The sequence below is a fragment of the Gorilla gorilla genome, chromosome 2 (genome assembly GCF_029281585.2).
Source record: "Gorilla gorilla gorilla isolate KB3781 chromosome 2, NHGRI_mGorGor1-v2.1_pri, whole genome shotgun sequence".
Lineage (NCBI taxonomy): Eukaryota > Metazoa > Chordata > Mammalia > Primates > Hominidae > Gorilla > Gorilla gorilla.
The window spans coordinates 67,318,489-67,331,503 of record NC_086017.1 but is presented as its reverse complement, the minus strand read 5'-3'; the positions used below and the strand labels follow the sequence as shown (position 1 = coordinate 67,331,503).

Here is a 13,015-nt window from a genome sequence, read left to right as displayed (position 1 = left end):
TCATTTTCTTAGTATCTCTCTCCTTCCAAATCTAATTGAGGTTTTGATTGTACTGATAGAAATATATTAAATAAATTGAAGAAATGTAACCCTTATATCATCAAGGCTTCATCTATGGAATCTATGTGTGTGGAAGTCAAATGAGTGACTCATAATTGTTTATATTTTTGCCATTAGGAATATATTCCTACTGTCTCCATTCTGTGCAATCCAGGAATGAGAGCTCGTCATTGGAAACAGATATCAGAAATTGTAGGCTATGACTTGACTCCAGACTCTGGAACTACACTGAGAAAAGTTTTAAAATTAAACCTTACCCCATACTTGGAACAATTTGAAGTGATAAGTGCAGGTGCAAGCAAGGTAAACATAAAGATCAACTGAAATACTTTATGTGATGACTTCGTTAATCAAGTAATCATAGTTTTTGTTGGGGTTGAATGTGTATAGCACTGGATAGCGCGGGAGGTGGTGGGGGAGAGTGATAGAAGACCACTCTCCGGCCGGGTGCGGTAGCTCACACCTGTAATCCTAGCACTGTGGGAGGCCGAGACATATGGATCATCTGAGGTCAGGAGTTTGAGACCAGCCTGGCCAACATGGTGAGACCCCATCTCTACTAAAAATACAAAAATTAGCTGGGCATGTCGGTGGGCGCCTGTAATCCCAGCTACTCAGGAGGCTGAGGCAGGAGAATCGCTTGAACCCGGGAGGTGGAGGTTGCAGTGAGCTGAGATCACACCTCTGCACTCCAGCCTGGGTGACAAGAGGGAAACTCTGTCTCAAAAACAAAACAAAACAAAACACTCTTTCCCTCCCCACAAAGTGTGTACTTACTTGTCCTGAATCCAGACAAGAAATGACTCCTTTGATCTCCTCTTAATTCTGCCACATTCCAATGTCGTTGGATGATGTGCTAGTGTTGGTACATAATTTTTTCATTAAGAGTACTGTTGTATATGTGGCATGTGATATGTATGTGTTCTAGCAGGGTAAGTATGGCCCTAAAGAATGGGTTCTTGAAGTACACAGAAAACATCTTCAGACTATGGGCTGCCGTAGAAAGGCCACTTCAGAGAAAGTGCTACAGGTATTTTATTCTCTTGTCCATTTTTAATATTGACAGCAGTAGTTTTCATAGCAAGTGAATTCTTTAAAACTACATAATTGTTCTTCTTAGGAATTTTTAAATTGTTGAAAAACCTTCTAACTTAAAAAGTTATACTGTACTCACAGATTATCTTAAGGAAATGATAATGTAATACATCAAATTCTTACTGAATTCACTAGGGAAAGTCAATATAGTAAATAAGATCCTTTCTTCACCATCCCATTCTTTCTTCATTCCTCCGTTTTAGGAATTTTCATTAGAGAAAGCCATGAATACAATGATAGGAACTTGGGATGATATTGCTTTTCATATAAGTCTATATCGTGACACTGGAGTCTGTATTCTTTCTTCAGTGGATGAGATTCAGGCCATCCTTGATGATCAAATTATAAAAACTCAGACAATGAGAGGCTCACCTTTCATCAAACCATTTGAACATGAGATCAAGGTATGTTAAATGTGATAATCAGCTCTTGGTCATTTATACAGATTGCAATCCTATTACATATACGCTCTCATGGTAATAAGTAGCTTATTGGATGGTTTTTTTAAGTATTTATTCAAATCATAGACATATAACTTTGATATTTTATTTCATAAAATACAAAATGATATTCAAAATTTAATATAGAAATATATACATCTGAGACATAAATGATTTTTAAAAGAAAAATGTCTTATTAAAATCTTCTCCAATGGCAGTGATAGACTTGAGAGGAAAACAGGTGGTATTACTTATTCTAACTTTAGAAAACCTAGACCCTGTTTTTTGTTGCATTCTTGTAACTTGTAGTAACCATATTTTAATTATAGTTGTAAACAGCTAGCATGAGGATCTTTTAGAGTAATTAATAAATTATTGTTCACTTGAGAAAAACAAATGGTATTTGAGGCTCCAAGATTATTTCATATCTTATTGGATATGAAAACTATCCTAACCGGGGACTGTATAAATTGGGGAAAGACAACTGGATTTTTTACCCTGATATCAATTGATTTGAAACTATGTTTCAGATGCTGCTCTGGAACTTTGCACTTATTAACCCACTTGATCCCTGCAGCAGACCTTCAAAGTAGGCACTGTTATTATCTGTATTCATGGACAAGGAAACCAACGTATAGGAGGATAGGCAATTTTTCTAAGATCATCTAGCTAATAAGTGACAGAGCTGGGGTTCAAACCAAGGCAGTTTGGTTTTAATATGAGCAAAAATAGTGTTTTATAGAAGATTTTGGCTGTCATTATTCAGAGAAAACAGAGTAATGTTCTTCCAAGAGGACATAAGGCTGGACATTATCCCAAGAAGCAGGCTAACCTAGCCTTTCCTGATAAGATATTACTTTTCTGTAGAAATTTACTTGTCTAACAAGAGGAATTTAGAAGACAAATTTAAAAGCTGTCTTAGAGATTTTTTAAAAATCGGAGATATGAGACAATCTCTTGACACAGAGACTTAGGCACATATTTAAGAACCAAAGAGAGATATTATATTAATGGTCTTCAGCTAATGAAATATCTTGTCATTTCTAGGGGATCTTGAGAATAAGGAGGCTTATTTCATTTTATTTTTCATTTCAGTTCATTTTTCTCCAAATTGTGTTGATGTAGAGTAGAGCAGGATTTCTCAACCTGTCACTGTTGCTATTTTGGGCTCTATAATTCTCTGTGATTGGGGCTGTCTTCTACATTATAGGTTGTTTAACTGCATCTCTGGCCTCTACCCACTAAACATTAGTAGCATCTTCCCCCATCAGTTGTGACAACCAAAAATGTCTACAGACATTGTCAAATGTTCCCTGGGGTGGGAGGCAAAATTGCCTGTGGTTGATAACCACTGCTGGTAAAGAAGGATATATTCTTGGATGGTTTTGGGACTCCAGATGGCTCACCGAGAAATTAGGAAACTGGTCAAAATAACGTTACAGTCATTTCCAATTGTGAGTTCCAGTGATTTCCTAAATGGAAAACCTCAGACCTCTTAGAATTTTTCTAAGCCTTTGTGAGACATACATAAGTAACCTTAAGCTGTGAGATGTTTGCACTTATTTAAAAATAATAGTAAATTTAAAATGTATTTTCCTTGCTATAATTTATAGCCTTTCTTTAATAACTAGAATTTAGTGCAGTATACTTTTCATTAAGGCCTGGGAGGACCGCTTGATTCGAATACAAGAAACAATTGATGAATGGTTAAAAGTACAAGCTCAATGGCTGTACTTAGAGCCCATCTTTTGTTCTGAGGATATCATGCAACAGATGCCCGAAGAAGGGCGTCAATTTCAGACAGTGGACAGACACTGGAGAGATATCATGAAGTTTTGTGCTAAAGATCCAAAGGTGAAGTGTTTGTTTTCTCTCTCACAGTAGGTGAACCTTTGTTTTTGGAAATTAAGTAAAACATGTGACTTTTTTTCTGATTATAAAAATTAAACTTGCTCATTGTATACAAACTGGAAAGTTCAGAAAAATATAAGAAAGCATAAAAGTATTAAAATAAGTTTACTTTTCAATTCATAAGATACATTGCTTGTAACTCTTTCCCGGTGGAGCTGCTTCAAATGTACATCTGATTCACATGCCTTCTACTATAAACACTCACTGCTCTCCTCCTCATAAAATAAATAGATAAATCAAATCAAATGGAGAGAGGAGAGAGTGAGAACAAGAGAGAGGGAGAGAGAATGAATAATGTAGGTGACTCACCTGACATTCTACTAGTGACTCTGTATACTCGGAGTGATGGGGAAGAATCTGCTGTTCTCTCCATTGGTCTCACTCAGTTCTTATGTCTCTCCCAGTAAATGTTGAAAGACAGACTATATATTTTTCATACACACAGTGAACATAGTCCATAGATATGCATCCACTTTTTCATCTGGTATTCAATTTAAGAAATAACAATTTATTCCCATGCTGAATGAAAAACTAGCTGTGCTGGACTTACTGAGAGTCAGTAGTACACTGAAATTTATGAGTTTTAAGGATTTTGCTTTACCTGTTGACTTCAGAATCTTTGTGAAACATCATTTCTTGCAGATCAGAGGTCAGCAATTTTTTTCTGCTAAGGGCCAAATAGTAAATATTTTAGGCTTTGCAGGACAGGTCTTTCTTGCAGCTACTCAATTCTGTTGTCGTTGCAGTGAGAAAGCAGCCAGAGATAATCTGTAAATGAATGAGTGTGTCTGTGCTACAATAAAATTTTATGGACACTGATATTTTCATATGTCACAAAATATTCTTCTTTTGATTTTTTTAACTTCTAAAAGTGTGAAAATAATTTTTAGCTTACAACTCATACAAAAACTGACAGCAGGCTGGATTTGGTCTGCAGGATGTAGTTTGCCAACTCCTTGCTGTAAATTGTTACATTTATGGTTGACAGTAGTAAAAGTAAGAATTAAATCGAGCACCAGCCAAACAGACTTTTCTCACATCATTCGAAATAATATAGGAGAAATGACAATATGCATGACAATCATAACTTGTCATTTTAACTAGTGTCTTTGGATAAGTATTTATAACTTACTGAATTTTAATAGTTTTTACACTACAAAAAATTTCATTGCACATTTTATAAACCTTTGACCTTTTTTCATAAACCTTTTAACATTAAAAGATTTTAACATATAGTATAGATTGACATTTAAGTCTTATAATTATATCTGGCATAAAAGTGCTGACTTGAATGCATGTGTCTCGTTTAGGTTCTTGCTGCCACTTCTTTAACAGGTTTATTGGAAAAACTACAGAACTGCAATGAACTTTTGGAGAAAATTATGAAAGGTCTTAATGCATATCTTGAAAAGAAACGTCTTTTCTTCCCTCGGTATGATAGATAATCAATTGTGCTGTAATTAAAAACATTTTCTTATGTGTGATGAATTATAACTAAAACTTTTGTATTTGCATGTTTTTCCCTAGTTTTTTCTTCTTATCTAATGATGAAATGTTAGAGATTTTATCAGAGACCAAAGATCCACTTAGAGTTCAGCCACATTTAAAAAAATGCTTTGAGGGCATTGCTAAATTGGAGTTCCTTCCCAATTTGGACATTAAAGCCATGTATAGCTCTGAGGGCGAGCGAGTGGAGCTGATTGCACTCATTTCCACGTCTGCAGCGCGGGGTGCTGTGGAAAAGTGGCTCATTCAAGTGGAAGACCTAATGCTCCGGAGTGTTCACGATGTGATCGCTGCAGCCAGGCTGGTGTGTTTCCTAGGATTTGATATATACCCTATATTCTGCAAATGCTTTAAGAGGTTTTGGAAACCAGTAAATTAACACTTAAAGTTCTTACTATTTTAAATCATTTATTTTCTTTACTTCTTTGTTTCCAACATTATTAATATAACAATATTGCTATGAATTGATAATAGTATATGATTGTTATAAAAGAGAAAAGGTATTATGAGAGAGAAAAATAAGAGGTATATAATTTAGAATGGGGGGAAGGTCCAGTGATAGGCTATTGGAGAAAGTGATGTTGAAACTGAGACACAAAGGACAGGTAGGAATAAGCCAGGTAAAGAGCAAGTGAGAGAGCATCTAGGTATCCTACGTAAAGCCCCTGAGATCAGAGAGAACTGGGGATTTGGGAGATCCTGAAAGAAGACAAATATGTCTGGAGTAGAGTAAGCAAAGTGGAGAGTAAAGTGACATGAGGTTGGAAAGGAAGGCAGTTAGGAGTTTGCATTTTATTTTAAATGCAATGGAACACCATCTAAATATTTTAATCAGGGAAGGGACATAGTCTGATTTATATTTTTATACCACTATGGCTATGGTATAAATAATAGATTAGTGGAGGTGTGAAAACAGGAAGGCAAATTAGGAGACTCAGATTAGTTCAGATGAAAGATGATTTGGGCTGGTTTGCCAGAGATTCAGGTTCAAAAAATAAAAATAAAAACCAAAAATAAAGGAAAAAAGATGTGGTCTGTCACTAGGCAAATGGCAGAAGATAGGGAGCAAAGTAGAATATCAGAAATAAATTTTGTAGTTAATTTCAACAGGTCTTGATGATGAATTGGTTGTAGAGTACAAGGGTAAGGAAGGGGAGGTCTCAAAAATCACTTTTAGGCTTCTAATTTGAGCATATGGGTGGCATTTACTCTGGGTGATTCCTGGAGGAGAAGCAGGTTTGTGGAGGCTTAGGGTAATATCAAGAGCTCAATTTTAGATATATTAAAATTGAAATGCTATGAGCTAGGCTAGTGGATATGTTTCATAGGCAAACAATCCTGCGCATTAGCACATGTGGATCTGTAGGACAGTTCTCTTCAGACACGAGTGGTAAATGCATGACCTAGTTCACTTACTGCTTTTTACACTTAAACAACTACTTAAAAACTCAAATGAGATGAACAAACATTAAAGGGGGATATGTCATAAATTTGAAAGAAGGATAACACTTGGCACTACATGTATCTCACTTATGTTAATCCAATTAACCTAATCTTGAATGATAAACAGGTATATTTCTGCCTTTAGGACCACAAATGAGCAGTTGTAAAGTAGTAGAATAGTTTTAAAAGGCATCGAAGCTTTATATTCAGCAACTCACTATATGTGAGTGAGTGTTCTTTTTCTTTGACTGAGAGCCCTGTGGAGCTCATATTCTTGTGGTGGCAATTCTGTTCAGCTTCAGTGTTCCTACAGATAAATCTTGACTTTTTCTCTCCTTTTACTATTTACGATTCAAAGCAAACTAAAACACATAGGAAAGAACCACCATTGTCCATGAAAGTATTTCTTTAATCAGTATAGAAATTGGCCTTCTATGTACCTAGCAATAGCTCTCAGTCACCATTCATCCTTCTTTGAAGCTTAGGTTAGCTTATAATTTGCATTTATTTCTAAATATGGCTAAGAAGCATTTTATAATAATACTGATATCCTATTTTAACTTTCTTATATCTAAGATGATGTTATTTTATTGAAAATATAATTTGCATTAGCATCAGCTTCAAAATTCATCTTGTAGTTGTTTTCAATTTATAGTTTGGATCTGCTAAAATCACTTACTGTTGAAAAAGCTATTTTTAAAAAGATTAAACCTCTCCCTCCATAAATCCATTTAAATGCATTTTGAATATCAAAGTGTTAGAAAAAAATGAAAGTATACCTTGAATTCAAAACTATAGATGGTTCAATTATACATAATTGAACAAATATATAATTGTAAAATTGTATACCCTGGTCATATAGGTTTTCAGAAAAGCTATAGATAAATAATACAAGGGCGCTATTAGTGCAGTTTTTAACTATATTGTATAATCTCCTTTTCAATTAAATCTTGGCATCAATATACATAATCTATTTGACTAGTTTTGTTGTTGTTGTTGTTGTTGTTGAGACAGAGTCTCACTCTGTTGCCCAGGCTGGAGTGCAGTGGCGTGATCTTGGCTCACTGCAACCTCTGCCTCCCGGGTTGAAGCAATTCTCCTGCCCCTCAGCCTCTTTAGTAACTGGGATTTCAGGTGCCCACCACCATGCCCAGCTATTTTTTTTTTTTATTTTTAGTAGAGATGGGGGTTTCACCACATTGGCCAGGCTGGTCTCGAACTCCTGACCTCAGGTGATCCATTGCCTCGGCCTCCCAAAGTGCTGGGATTACAGGTGTCAGTCACCACACCTGGCCTTGACTAGTTTTTTCTAAGTTTACTAAAATTTTTATATTTTATTATGATAGAAGTAATAGGTATTCTATATGGAAAACTTGACAACTCTCCACAGCAAAGGAACATAAAAATCACATAGAAATCAACTTCCAGAAGAATCAACAGTTAAATCTACCCATTATTAACATGTTCGTGTTTATCTTTCCATTCTTTTATAAATAAATATTTCAAAAACATAATAATAATTTATAAAATTTTGAGGGAGTCTTTTAGTCATTTAACATTTTTTATGACTATATGACATTCTAGCCTATGTATGTACCAAATATTGCATTTCTCTATTGTTAGACATTTAGCTATTTTTTCTCATTCAAGCTTTTAAAGTTAGAAATTTATTTTAATTGTTCAGGCTTATCCAGAATCTGCAAGAAGAGACTGGGTTCGAGAGTGGCCTGGCCAAGTTGTACTTTGTGTTTCTCAAATGTTCTGGACATCTGAGACACAGGAAGTTATAAGTGGCGGGACGGAGGTAAAGCATTGTTTGCTTTTAAGTAACATCCTTTATTCCAGGTTTTTTAAAATTTAATTTTATTATTTTTAGAAATGAGATCTTGCTATGCTACCCAGGCTAGTCTTGAACTCCTGGCCTTAAGAAATCCTCCCACTTCAACCTCCCAAAGTATTAGGATTAGAGGCATGAGCCACTGTGCCTGGCCCCGTCCTATGTTTCTTAGTTAACTTATCTATTGTTTGCAAAGACAATACGTCTGTCAGTTTCTATATATAATCTTAAAATTATAACTATTCATTGAGAACTTTTTTTTTTTTTTTGAGATGTAGTTACGCTCTTGTTGCCTAGGCTGGAGTGCAAAGGCATGATCTCGGCTCACTGCAACCTCCGCCTCCCAGGTTCAAGTGATTCTCCTGCCTCAGCCTTCCGAGTAGCTGGAATTACAGGCATGTGCCACCATGCCCGGCTAATTTTGTATTTTTAGTTGAGATGGGGTTTATCCATGTTGGTCAGGCTGGTCTTGAACACCTGACCTCAGGAGATCCGCCCACCTTAGCCTCCCAAAGTGCTGGGATTACAGGCATGAACCACTGCACCTGGCCTGAGAACTTGTTCTTCATATTTTACTGGGCTTAGACAAAATCACTCACAAAATTCATTTCTCCATGTGTGTATGTGTGTGTGTGTGTGTGTTTAGAGACAGGGTCTTGCTCTGTCACCCAGGCTGGAGTGCAGTGGCATAGTCATAGCTCAGTATAACCTCAAACTCCTGGGCTCAAGCTATCCTGTTGCCTCAGCCTCTGAATAGCTAGGACCACAGGCACACACCACCACATCTGGCTAATTTAAAAATTTTTTTATAGAGACAGGGGTCTCTCTGCTTTGCCAGGCTGGTCTTGAAATCATGTCCTCAAATGATCTTCCCACCTTGGGCCTGGTGCTGTGGCTCACGCCTGTAATCCTAGCACTTTGGGAGACCGAGGTGGGTGGATCACTTGAGGTCGGGGTTCAAGACCAGCCTGGCCAACATGGCAAAACCTCGTCTCTACTAAAAACACAAAAAATTAGCCAGACCTACTGGCACATGCCTGTAGTCCCAGCTACTCAGGAGGCCGAGGCAGGAGAATCGCTTGAACTCAGGAGGCGGAGGTTATAGTGAGACGAGATCCCGCCACTGCAGCCTGGGCGACAGAGACTCAGTCTCAAAAAAAAAAAAAGAAGATCTTCCCATCTTAACCTCCTAGATGCTGGGATTTTAGGCATGAGCCACCGCGCTTGAACTCATTTCTATATTGAGATAGATTAAGAAGTCAGAATTGTTTTATAAAAGACTAAATATATAAAATACATGTTTTAAGTATGATGTGACATCAATTAGATTGCTTTTTTTTTTTATTTTGTAGGGATTAAAGAAGTATTATAAGGAACTTCAGAACCAACTGAATGAGATTGTAGAGCTGGTAAGAGGAAAGTTGTCTAAGCAGACCAGGACCACTCTGGGGGCTTTGGTTACTATTGATGTCCATGCTAGAGATGTGGTCATGGACATGATTGAAATGGGTATGTGACTTTTTCTTTAATTTTTAAAGATAAAATGTTGATAGCATCTGGAAACAAAGACTTGTACTATATGTATTCTTCTCTCAACAGAATTTTTTTAACACAATCTTTTTTATAAGTTGGCAAACATGAATTATTTTTAGTATTTGCTGTTATAAAAGATAAAATACTTCTTTTTAAAATTATTTCCATTTAAGGATCATGTGTCTTATTTTACTTTATTTTTTCTAGGTGTCTCACATGATACAGATTTCCTGTGGCTTGCTCAGCTCCGATATTATTGGGAAAATGAGAATGCCCGAGTTCGTATCATTAATTGCAATGTAAAATATGCTTATGAATATCTTGGTAACTCACCTCGACTTGTCATTACGCCTCTAACTGACAGGTGTTACAGAACATTGGTATGCATTTAAATTATCTTAATTCACACATTAATAATTACTTTTTTTTTTTTTTTTGGGACGGAGTCTTGCTTTGTCGCCCAGGCTGGAGTGCAGTGGCGCGATCTCGGCTCACTGCAAGCTCCACCTCCCGGGTTCACGCCATTCTCCTGCCTCAGCCTCCCGAGTAGCTGGGACTACAGGCGCCCACTACCACGCCCGGCTAATTTTTTGTATTTTTAGTAGAGACGGGGTTTCACCGTGTTAGCCAGGATGGTCTCGATCTCCTGACCTCGTGATCCGCCCGCCTCGGCCTCCCAAAGTGCTGGGATTACAGGCGTGAGCCACCGCGCCCGGCCTAATAATTACTTTTTGCTGTAGCGTCATCTTTTCTCACTTGTCTTACCTGTAGTAGTTGAATACAATTATCCCTTTCTAATCCCGAATTCTCTTTATGCAAAATTATAATAGTGAATATTTACTTCTGGGTGCTTTTGTAGCATACAAGAGTGTTTGAACTTTATTGTATGAAAGTTGTGAGTCACTCCGATGGGGGGTAATTAGAAAGAGGAGAGTATTGACAATATAATGAGAAAACTGGAGCTTTGGAAAATGGTATCAGTTTTTGCAGTGGCGTCTTGGGAGAGATGACAGGAAGATGAGAAAAGTACATTTGGGCCTTAGGACACCAAATTAGTGCTGTTAAATAGGATGGAGAGATGAAATGTATGGGGGTGGTGCTGAGACCTGAGATCCAGAGCTGAAGCTATGGAGGATAGAGCTGTAACTATAAAAACCCTGGGAATGTGGTTGCCGGATAAAATACAGGATTCCCAGGTAAATTTGAATTTCAGACAAACAACAAATAATTTTTTAATGTAAGTAAATATGTCCCAAATATTGCATGGGACATACTTACACTAATAAGTTATTCATTGTTTATCTGAATGGTAGCAGTGGAAATTACCCAAGTCACATGGCACCAAAATATGTTACCCGTGGAGCATATCTGTATCGGTACCAGACTGCAGCGACCTCAATTCTTACCTCCTCAGAAGAAAGAATTCGACTGAGGGGCATAAGGCAGAAAGAGACTGAGGCAGGGTTTAGAGCAGGAACGAAAGGGGGTAAAGTACACTTCAAGGAGGCCCAAGTGAGTGACTTGAGAGATCAAGTACGCAGCTTGACCTTTTGACTTTTATACATTGGCATACTTCCTGGGTCTTGCATTACTTCTCCCCACTCACCCAACTCCTGAGATCTTATGGGGAAACAGCTGATCACCAGTTTCAGGTGTTTTCTATTTGTTAGGATCACGCCCATCCCTGGTACCAGCTGTGACCAATTATTACTTTAGAGAGACAGTTAACAACACCTGACCATCACCTGATGGTCACCAGACACTCCTGGTGTGTGTGGGGTGAGGAGCGCTCTCCGGCTCTGCTCATACCTGACTAGCTACCCACTGTAACAGAATTTTTTGTTTGTTTTGTTTTGTTCTGAGACAGAATCTTGCTCTGCCGCCCAGGCTGGAATGCAGTGGCGCCATCATGGCTCATTGCAACCTCTGCCTCCTGGGCTCAAGGAGATCCTCCTACCTCAGCCTCCTAAGTAGCTGGGACTACAGGCAGATGCCACCACACCCAGCTAATTTTTGTATTCTTTTAGTAGAGATGGGGTTTCAGCCACGTTGCTTGCCCAAGCTGGTCTTGAACTCCTGGGCTCAAGCCATCTGCCTGCCTCAGCCTTCCAAAGTGCTGGGATTGCAGACGTGAGCCACTGGGCCCGGCCGTTATCTGAAATAAAATTTAACTGGACATTCTGTATTTTTATTTGCTAAATCTGGCAACCCTTCCTACGGGAATTGAGAAGGAGCATCAAGAAGTACCACTCTACCTGTGCTGAGTAAGTGAAATTAAAGTGTCTTCGAATGAGTTATCTTAAAGCAAAAATGAAGTGGCAATTCTTGTGCAAAGGATTTATTAGGTAATGTTCTTAGTAAAAACCTGTAGGGAAATAAGGACAGCAGGATAGGACAGTAAAAAATTAAGCAAAGATGTGGTTTCAACAGATGTACAGTTGTAGCCTGCTCTCACAGGGCACTCTGAAGCATGAATGGCACAAATTATTCCACTTCAAAGCAGCAGGGTCTGGCTTTTGTACCCGTTTAATGTCATTGACTAAGGGTCACCCCTGGGGCAGGGATATGAGTAAGCTTTCAGGCATTTTCTTGCTGATAAGGAGAAAAGAGCAGCTGTGAACTATTTGCAACTGACACAGCAAATGGGGGATGAATGCAATGGCTGGGTAAAGGGGCTCTGGGTAGGGCAACAATGGATCTGGGAGAAAAGATTTCACCAAACCCTTTATTTTCTCGGGTAGCTGCCTGTGGGCAGGAACTATGTCTGTCTTGTTCTCTACTCTAGTGCTGAACAAGGACACAGTTATCCCTAAATATTTGTTGAGAAGATGAATTTCAAGATAGGATGTCATATCTGTTACCTCTGTGAAGTCAGAAGCTGTGGTGTGCTTGTAAGGTGGGGGCTAACAACTTTTGAGTTGTAAAAATCAGAATCATATTCAACACTTTTTGAGATGGAGTTTCGCTCTTGTTGCCCAGGCTGGAGTGCAATGGTGCGATCTCGGCTTACCACAATCTCCGCCTCCCCGCTTCAAGCGATTCTCCTGCCTCAGCCTCCCGAGTAGCTGGGATTACAGGCATTTGCCACCACGCCCAACTAATTTTGTGTTTTTGGTAGAGACAAGGTTTCTCCATGTTATGTAGGTTGGTCTCAAACTCCCTACCTCAGGTGATCTGCCCACCTCGGCCT

The 13,015-nt window shown here is 38.2% G+C and overlaps 1 protein-coding gene across 1 annotated transcript in view; it reads left to right on the top strand.

Moving 5' to 3' along the window:
• The window catches only part of DNAH12 (dynein axonemal heavy chain 12), a 257,576-nt gene that overhangs the window by 81,869 nt on the left and 162,692 nt on the right, over window positions 1-13,015 (top strand). Inside the window, exons 18-25 of the mRNA XM_055383181.2 lie at window positions 178-363; window positions 1,359-1,559; window positions 3,255-3,449; window positions 4,817-4,938; window positions 5,034-5,316; window positions 8,140-8,259; window positions 9,645-9,801; window positions 10,033-10,205. Coding sequence (XP_055239156.2) covers window positions 178-363; window positions 1,359-1,559; window positions 3,255-3,449; window positions 4,817-4,938; window positions 5,034-5,316; window positions 8,140-8,259; window positions 9,645-9,801; window positions 10,033-10,205 — 1,437 coding nt within the window. The remainder of the gene's footprint in view (window positions 1-177; window positions 364-1,358; window positions 1,560-3,254; window positions 3,450-4,816; window positions 4,939-5,033; window positions 5,317-8,139; window positions 8,260-9,644; window positions 9,802-10,032; window positions 10,206-13,015) is intronic.